General features: G+C 39.5%; 1 protein-coding gene across 1 annotated transcript; it reads right to left on the bottom strand.

Moving 5' to 3' along the window:
- Positions 1 to 3,203: 3,203 nt before the first annotated feature.
- On the bottom strand, positions 3,204 to 9,448 carry GJB2 (gap junction protein beta 2). Its single transcript, XM_075849996.1, has 2 exons — positions 9,303 to 9,448; positions 3,204 to 4,970 (listed from the first exon to the last, which is right to left on the bottom strand). Exon 2 carries the CDS (start codon positions 4,953 to 4,955, stop codon positions 4,209 to 4,211), a length of 747 nt encoding a protein of 248 aa, XP_075706111.1. The 5' UTR covers positions 4,956 to 4,970; positions 9,303 to 9,448; the 3' UTR covers positions 3,204 to 4,208.
- Positions 9,449 to 10,240: the final 792 nt, after the last annotated feature.

Here is a 10,240-nt window from a genome sequence, read left to right as displayed (position 1 = left end):
CAGGTGACAAGGGTGTCTTAATGTTCCAAAGAGTCCAGGGTCTCCTCTTCATCCATCTCTGCTGTCACATTCTGTGAGCATGCATGGCTGAACCCAACAAGTTAGCAGCCGGCTGGGCTGGGCCACGCCCTTCATGCCACTTCTAAACCCTGGTCCCTGTCACTGGTGGGTGAAGCCGCCCAAATAGCCCACAGCCCTGCTGTACACTTTGCATGCTAGATATTGGGGAAGGGAGGAGACCCAAATGACACAGAAAAGGTCAGGATGATACATGATCACTGACCCTGATAAGTTTCATGTAGAAGTCTATCTATGTCATCAAATAAGTCATTTTAGCTTTGTCGCGTGCACCGATTTCAATAGAGTCCAGGAAATTTGACTTTTTTTTTTTAAACGTTGAGAAGCAGAAGGATAAAATCCATCTAGTTTTTTTTATTATATTATATACTATCGGATGCTTAAGGGCACACTCCTATAAGATTTAGTTCTATGTAAGGGAATATATGTAGTCAATATAAAAAATTAAGATAAGATTAGAGACTTCTACAGCAATATGTCTAGGGCGATACTTATTCTACAGTATATAGCTGTATTTCTAGTCACTCAGCATTTTATTTTTTTGCACGGTTAAAGCTCTGTGGATTTATCTGTAGCCCTATGCTAAATCACAAATAGCATATTGTGATCGCAAGAGTACGAACATAGCTCTGCTATATCTGTGAGTCATATTCTGTCCACTTACAATATCTAGATGGAGTAAAGCTTTTACTCTCAAATGTGTCATTTAGAAATACAAGGGTCATGGTCAATGATATTTGATGGGTAATATATGCTGTTAACAGATGCCCATTTCTCAAATAGGTGACTGCATAGTCTAAGGTCAGTTTGTGGTTGTTTTTACCAGAGAGAAGGCAACAAAGGTTGGAGCTTCACCTCTGATATCAACCCACTCCAAAATTACAACATACCACTCTGAATCACCCTACCGCACCTTTTACACTGCATTAGGAATTTCTGCTCGCATTATCTGATATTATTCATGGTTGTCTGAGCTGTAGAATTCTAAAAGTGATTTGGAAAGTTCCCAGCAGTAAGGGATGAAAATCAGGAGACCCGGTGTACTTGTCATGGGGGAATGTGTGTAGTGGGGACGGCATGGCTTTAGTTACAGAAGGACTGTTCTGTATTTTTTAAACACCGTCATGTAAATCCATGGCTTCTGATTTATTGGGAGATCCAGTGCTCTACATGCCAAAATTCACCTTTAAATGTATACTAACTTCTCAAACAACTTGTGCTAATCGAATAGTATAGCGATAATATAATAGTATATATAGATAATTTACTTACTGTTAAAATGTTGGTATTTTATCCCTGCAAATTCTGTGTGAAGATACTGCCACTAGGTGTCTCCCTTCCTGTAATCTGCTGTTCACCCCCTGTAGTCAAGCAAAGTCCGTCCCGGGTGACGGACAGGCTGCAGATGGTGGGGGTGTGTCTCTTTACTGCCTGGCTATACAAGTCTATGGAGAGGGGAGGGGGAGCAGGATGCGGGAACAGAGAGAGTGTCATACTCAGAGACTGCATACTAGTCTATGGAGTGGAGAGGGGGTAGCAGGTGAAAGAAGCAGGAGCAGAGTGAGAAAGACAAACGTGCTGGTAAGATTTCTATATCACTCCAGTGCAGGATTCTCTGCTACACTGCTCATTACTGCTGTATAATGTCCTACATGCTGCTGCTTTTATATGTGATAGATAGAGATAGGAGAGCAGGATTCTCCTCTTCTATATGTGTTTTGTATAGTCTACATGATAGCAGTTAGGTTCCACCCACTACCTCAGAGACAACTGAGAATTAGCGATAGAGCCTGCAGAAGGGAAAACTGCTAAATAATGCCACATATAATATCATATAATGGCCAGAAATAGTGTTATTCCTCATGTACACACATATGACAGCTTATTCTGAAAAGGCACCTGAAAGGTTAGGTACGCTTCAATGGTTTTAACTTGTGATATATAACATCACTGAAATACCTTCACACACAGCAGATTTGTTGCAGAAATGTCTGCAACTTTCTCATTCATCTTAACAAAGCCTGCAGACATCCACGTGCTTGTCGCCAAAACAACCCTATTCAGATGTTTGGAACTGATTTTCAGTCACAGATATTTCTGGAACAAATCTGCTGCTTGTGAATATACCATTAAAGGGGTTTTCCCAAAATCATAAACTATTACCTATCAACAGGATAGGAAATAATTTTCTAGTCGCTGGGACCCCCTGCGATCATGAGAACAGGGTCCCGAACCCATAGAACTTCCTCACTGACCTCCCGCTGTCGAGTATGCGACAGGGTTTAGTTATGGGGGTGTTTCCTTTCTGCTGCAGCTCCTCCTTCTTCCTGTCATAGCCTGTATAGGCAGATTGTTCTATTTCACTGCCTCTGCCTCCTCTCTAGAAGCTTTACAAATGCCCCCATTACATGTCTTTTTAGAGGGAGAGCCAAGCCCTATATAACTGAAGAGGGAGAGCCCGGCCCTATATAACTCAAGAAGAGGGAGAGCTCAGCCCTATATAACTCAAGAAGAGGGAGAGCCTGCAGCTTACAGTGAGAGCATGAGAAGGAGGGGGAGAGCTCAATGCTGGATGTAAGCAGTTCTGTATGCCGGCTCTCTCTTCATCTAAGCAAATTTCTGTCTCTCCTGTGTGTTTCTTACAGTATACGTCTCCATCCACATTACAAGCTGTGTTCCTAAATAAAAGCTTCTTCTCTACTTCTTTAATGACCAGCAGAGGAGGCATTTTCTATTGGCTGGTGGCAGTTGGAGAGTGGAACTGAGCATGTGCATCCTCCCTAATTGAGCTCAGAAATGTGCACATTACTATACAGATTAAACACCAGTGAGCGCCACAATAATGAAGTAAAGGGAATTGGAGCATTTTTGTAACATAAGGTAAATTACAAAAAAATATTTTTTATTGCTGAATTATATTGCAATAACATTTAATAGTGGGACAACCCCTTTAAATAAATGGCCATCCATGTCATACAGGTGTCCCAAGTAGTGGGTCACCCTCTGCGATGTCTATATGACCTAATAGGGCATATGAAAAGGGGTCTGTGAAGATGAGATTTTAATACAGCTCATAGGTAGATGTATAATACCTAATATATCTTCTCGAAAAACGGAGAAAAAGAGAATAGTAAAAATTATTTATTCAAACTAACACACATTTTAATACAAAAAAATTCTTACATTCTGACATTTGTACTTGCAGCGCTCCCTCTAGTGACCTATGGCTGGAACTACAGCTGTGAACATCCACCCCAAAAAGTAGAAATGAGTGTCCAATCTGGGTGTTGTCATTTCTTACGTCGACAAATACATTGTTCTGGAGTTCTTGCAGTGAAGGAAACATTTCAGCTGTAAATCCAAAATACGAGCATGCACACCCTGTTAGGCAGAAAAACAACATAAATCCAGCATATGCAGTGGTCAAATTAGCAGGTAGCCGCAGAAAAAAAAAGTTTATTCAATAACTTCCTTCTTCCCTTCTGAAAAGTGAAATAAAAACACAATGGATGCAAAGTTGCAAGTGGGATCTTGAGTAAAGAAGGTCATTACTCGGTCTCCTGCTAAGGTCTTCCTCAGCAGCAAATGTATTGAAGGCAGCAAGAAGTACACTGCTAGGCAGTTCTAGGTAGTGTTAGGACAATCCCATTGATCTCAGGTATTTGTTAGTGTACACACTTACTAAGATGAGATTTGTATACGTACGTATTTGCATAAAATATTTTCAGGCAAGGAAAGTTAATGATACAGTATATTTCAGTCTAGCCTTATCTCAGTCTCCATCTCATTGCACGAGCCTCGTATTAGAAAAGTGGCAGTGTTTTCATTAAAATACATTCATGAAATTTACAAAATGAATCTATTATTGGCATAAGTAACAAATCTCTTTTGTAACATAAATAGCAAAAATAAACCCCACCAAATACATAAAATACTGAAATACTATTGACTGTCATTTATAATCTACAGCTTCTTATTCTGGATCCACAAGTCTTCTGTTTTAGTCATGTGATTCCTATGTTCTCAGAGCTATTTTGCTTGTCTGCTTTATGAACCCAAAAATTGGTCACAATGGCAGACCGGGTTCAACAAACAAAAAACATAAATGACGCCTTCACTTGGGTTTGAAATCATTGCTCCTTGTTCTCATTTAACTTGTTCTGCTGCTCTTCTCTACCAGTAAGGAAGTTGGCGTGTTTCCTGGCATTTTTCCTGGATCTTCTAAATGATGCCTGGATGATGAGATAGCACAACTCTGCCACATTGAGGACCATGCAAATTCCGGATACAATAACCATGAAGAAGGTAAATACAGTTTTTTCAGTCGGCCGAGAAATGAAACAATCAACAAGATTCGGACAAGGCCAGTTTGAACATCTCACTAGACGTTGCATGTGGAAGCCAGAATATAGAAAGTAGAAGAGGTACATGAAAGCAGCTTCAAATATAATTCTGAACAAGATGCTGGTGGTATATGTCCACCACAGTGTGCCTACAATTCTAATTTTACGCTGCCTCAGTTCTTCCAAGTTCTTTTCATCACACTGCCCCTTTTTCTCTAGTTGCTTTTTCCTTGCATGTTTCACGTAGGCCACATGCATAGCAACTAGCAGCGCCGGGGTGGCTACAAAAATGAGTTGAAGGCACCAGAGCCTGATGTGAGATACTGGGAAGTGGTGATCATAGCAAACGTTCTTGCAGCCAGGCTGTAGGGTGTTGCAGTTGAAGTCTGACTGTTCATCACCCCAAACACTCTCTGCTGCCACCACCAGGATCATAATACGAAATATGAAGAGCACAGAGAGCCAGATTTTGCCAATGCTAGTGGAATGTTTATTGACACCTCCGATGACCTCATATAGGGTTCCCCAATCCATGTTTGAAGACCGTTTCTGAAAGATATATAGAAAACATATTAGATGACAAATGATGGTTAGGTACCCAGATAAGCTTTTAAATGATCATATATAGGATCATATATATGCTCTCATTAATACGTTTCCATGCCACCCACACATTTTTTGATAGGAATTATGCATATGTGGCCACCTCCCCACCAAAACCAGAATCGGACCAGCTCTTTAATGGAATCAGATAGAGTCCCAGCTGCCAAATCCCCACTGATCGGACTAATATGATATGTCAGATTACCACATTATAATTTGTATTAAAGAAGTTCGTCCGGGTATATGCCATAGAACAATAAAAAACACATTACAGCAATGTCCTGCCTGTACACTCACTGCAGCCAATTACTGGCCTCAGCTGTCTCGTGCCGTATACCACTGAGGCCTGTGATTGGCTGCAGCGGTTACGTGGGTATACGGGCACGTCATCGCTGCAGCACTGTAAACAAAGAGCATTGCGGAGGACGGATGCAGCTGTGCTGGAACGACTGAGGTTTTCTCAGGTGAGTAATGGCTCTTTTATTGTTTCACGGCAATTGCCCACCCTTCATCAATTTTGTTTGCCGATCTTGGAAAACCCCTTTTAACATAAAACTTACCACAAAACCATAATGCTGTTTGGTTTAAGGAATACCAAACACAGGACATAGGATTTATTCTTATTTACTGTCACAGCAATATTCCTTTTAAAAACTTTTCACTTTTTAAGTGTTGATCTTAAAGAAACACTCCAGGCAAAATAAATATACTGTTATGCCTAGTGCAGGGCCTGAAAGGGCTGAGCTTGACACAGGGATTCAAATAACACCAAAGAGAGAATCTCTGTGTCATGCTCCGCCCCCTCAGATTCTTTGTTAAACATAACACAGTGTATCCATTCTGCCTGGAGTGTTCTTTTAAGAAAACAGAAAAAGTTTATTTTTTTTAAGAGGAAATTAAGATTTCACATTATACTGCTGTGACAGCAGATAACAATGCATACTATTAACCAGGTTTATGAAAATCCATAGCGCAGACGCCAGCATGACAATGCTTCTTATTCCACCAATAACTACCTAGATGCCGATTCCTTAACTCTTCGTATGATCCACTACACTGATTTTTGTTTTTACAACACAACAAATGATGATATTTGAATAGCAAACTACTAAATAGTATCAAAGGTCATCCCTGTGCTTTTCATTAACTAACATCTGTGTACTTTGCATCGCTTCTATCAAGGCATATGAATGTTTTTATTTTTTCCTACAGGAATGACACAGACACGCAAGAATTTACTACACACAGGTTCTTGACATATGTACACCTAGAATACATAACCAAGACAGCTATGACAAAAGTTCGACACTACCGATACACGGTTATCTTAACAAATCAACTAAACATACAAAATAAATATTAAAAAATGCGCTCAATTATTTTCTGTAATCCTTTAAACTAAAACTTTTTGGAACTAAATCCAGGTTCAATGCAAAAGTTATGATTTATTGACCACTAGAGGGTGCTACAACATCACAGCCAAGAAAGTTATCCTATGCATAGGAATGTTAGCAGTTCTTTTCCCAAATACCTGACGTATCCTATAGATCTATATATGACTCAAGAAAGATAACCTTAGTGACTTTTGATTTTTGGAAAGCTTTCTACGCCCACTTTTCAGATGACGCACTGAAACTTTCATCTAGCAGATTCATTTATGCAAACCATTCCAGCCAAAACATACTACAACTAATAAACAATATACAACTAACAAATAAAACAGCATGTTCATTTTAAGGAGAGATAGTAAAGGCAGCGCCCTGTAAAAGTTAATTTCCATATAATAGAACGTAACCTATGTGTACTCTGTTTTTGCACTACAAAAAGTTACTTTTCAGACCATCACTCATCTGTCCATAATGTGTCGTGCACATCACAGAGTAACTTCCCTGTGAATTAAAATGTAATACATGATGCAAAACAAAAATAACATGTACTGAACATTAAACAGCATTCGTAAATATGTTACCTACATCATTTCAGTGACTAAACGTGACACAACGTGACTAATATTAATAACTGGATGTAACCAGTTTACATTTACAGATGGAAAACCGGCTCCATCCCTTATTTAATATGTGTGATTAATAGTCGGCAAACAGAATAAGGGCTCTCATCTGCTCTTCTTTCCATATAAAGGAGATAAAAGGAGACTTATTTATAAGGGTGCGGTGGTGAGACGTCTAATAAAGAGTTTATCTGACTATGGCGTCAGCTACGTCATAAATTACGGCTTGCTATATGGTTCTTGGTGTTTTTATTAGAAGTGTCCTTTTTATCCTTCAGATAGAGGCTATGGCTGCTTGATACAGCAGAAGTGGTTGTTTTACTTTTTTTAGCCTCATTTTCTGCCCCTGTTCACACTGGTTATGGCTATGGGCGACTCAATAATACAATTGATACAACTGATAATTAGCACTTGTATGGATGTGTCCCTGGTGACAAAATAGTCACTTCCAAGACTTTTATATAGGATCATATATACTTTATTACTTTATTGTTTCCTTTAAAAAAAATAAAAATGATTGGTGATAATTTTCAGTATCACCATGAAGTTGCATAAAAAATTGCTATGTAAAGAAACATTGAATCGCATAGATTTTTTTTCCATGGGAAAGTCATCCAGATAACGGTAAAGTATCAGAATGTAGACACTATTACAGTTTAGTCTTTATGCCTATGTCCAATGCTTGTCAGAAATAGTGGTTAAACCCCAACGACTAAACTAGGTTACATAAAACCACATATCGTGACATATAAGATTGTTTCCGTGATGAGTCCCAAACCTAAGTAATAGCAGAGCCCTCCTTTAGTGATGGACATTGTACTTCACCTACAATAAGAAAGATCGAAATTGTCAGCTAATGATTTTAGTCAACCTAACGGCGTAAGGCAACTCCCCCCCGCCTCTCCAACTAGGATGAAAGCTTTTTATTCTTTTGGTCACAGAGTAAGACATCTATAGATTTTGGCATAATGAAAAATTAACGGAAGACAACAACTACTACTCCAGAAGCAAATCATACACACCTGAGATCTTCTTTCCAAAGAAAGTAGTATGTTGATTTCTCAAACATAAAACCTCACTGATCTGGGACGGGCTATACCATGTGACCTCAATAATCTGGTACTTTACATACATTATAATCCAGGTGTGTCAACATACACCCTAATGAGTGCCGAGTTTTGTAATCACTATCTCAGCTCTGTTGAAACATGTAATGGGATCAGCCACTTCCAACAGTATCACAGGATTCATGATCACAGACCGTAACTGGAGCGTGCGCTGTTTTAGTGGCAATGAACTCCTGGATCACATGTATTAAGGAACCACTGGGCCTACAGGTTATAAATCCATATACTCTACACCCAACTAATGATATTGTAAAAATCCTACAACTGATCATCTGTCATCCAGCCCCAACCACGTAACCCTTCAAGCCCTATGTAATATTATACATCTGTATGGATTTCTATTTCTTGAACTAGTAGAGTACCTTCAACTTTAGGTTAAGTAGCTATCTAATATGGTGTAGAGCAATTGATAATAATTAAGGTTTACAGACACCCGCTTAATATGTTAATGGTCTTGTTTTGGATCTAAAAATAGATAATTCGCCCTCGCCCTAAATAGCGCTTCCATCTATTACATGACGTGACATAGACCTGTGTAGGTCTAGCCCAAGCAACAGCATTTACTACAACCTAGAAGCACACGAGCATAGATTAAGTGTCTATCTCCTGAGGATAATAGCCATTGACCATCAGATATTGGATTATCATAGGCTAGATACACATACAACTTGAGAGTTACCCATATATTTACAGAAGAGAAAAAGAAGTCCAGGGTATAACGCCACCACTTACACCCAATATCTACCATTACCAGTCAGTTATATCATCAGTACCTGCTTAGAGTCCATGTCGAGAAGAATGAAATGGTCACTGACCCTATGTTGGCTGCTTCCTCCTCATGCTAGATGTCCTTCTTCTGACTATCCTGAATTATAATTAGAAGCTTCTGCTCATCTATTCATCAGATCATTTTGTTCTGGACACTTTATTTGTTTTGAATGTTTACATCATATTTTTCATCTAGCTAGCCATGCTTGGAGGAATGAATCAGAACATAATTATTTATAGTACGTGGATTGTTCATTCCTAGTTGACTGCATAAGTTGTGTGTTAAGTAAGTGGAATCCCTATGAAAACTTGGTACACAGCACAAGTCCAGAGTTATGACAGTTTAGAGTGGAATGAGGAAAATGAGGGACTCACCTGTGCTCTGACGGGTGGCTAATTTATCCAATAAGCTGTGCCCACAGCACTGGGCGCAGAGAGAGATTTCCCACAGGTGAGAGCGACTAGTAGAAATCCAGAATGACTGCCTGTTCCAGAGGCTCAGGTAGGAGGTATCAGCTCCCTCTCCAATCTGAAACTTTACTGACAACTCAGACAGGTACTATTTATTGCTGCCTCTCTGGTCCCTCCCATTTGCAAACACAGCAAAAGTTAATTTGACACTTCTCTGTTCTAACCTATGTGCACCAGGGTTGGTTGATCATTTATAATAATTAGAAGAAGACACAAGTTTGCAGAGGTCGGGAATATGCTGGCCCCTGGCTGCCTAGCGCGGACACGTATATAATATATAAGTTGAAATGATGAATGTAAATGTGATTAATATAAACCTGTAATAATAATCTTTATTTATATAATGCTGTATATTCCGCAGTCAAAGGAAACATGTCCAGACAATATCAGACATTACAGAGTAACAAACTGGTAAACAAATCAAACAAGAGGAGTGAGGACCCTGCTCGCAAGAGCTTACAATCTAAGCGGAAATATAGGTGACACAAAATGTAAAAGTGTTTGTACGTACAATGGTCCGGCCATCTTTTATACACATGGAGTAGTAATATAAAGCTGCATTAGCCGGTCACCAGCCAGTATCCGTGTATGATAAACGTGAAGTGCATTAGGGTGCATGGAGTGTGCGGGATACTGCTGAATGAGGGGGGCAGGTATTGGGGAATAATGGTGAGAAACTGACAGGAGTCAATTTATGGAATATGATAGGCTTGCCTAAAAAGATGTGGTATTAGGGCATGCTTAAAAATGTGGATGTTGGGAATTACTTTAATTGTCTGGGGTGGCGCATTCCAGAGAACTGGTGCAGCACGAGTCAGGAGTGGGAGGTTCGGATTATGGAG

The sequence above is a fragment of the Rhinoderma darwinii genome, chromosome 2, assembly GCF_050947455.1.
Source record: "Rhinoderma darwinii isolate aRhiDar2 chromosome 2, aRhiDar2.hap1, whole genome shotgun sequence".
In the NCBI taxonomy this organism is placed as follows: Eukaryota; Metazoa; Chordata; class Amphibia; order Anura; family Rhinodermatidae; genus Rhinoderma; species Rhinoderma darwinii.
This window is presented reverse-complemented; position numbering and strand designations above follow the sequence as displayed.

Coding starts and splice junctions, on each gene's coding strand:
- GJB2 (XM_075849996.1), bottom strand. CDS start 4,955: ATGGATTGGGGAACCCTATATGAGGTCATCGGAGGTGTCAATAAACAT.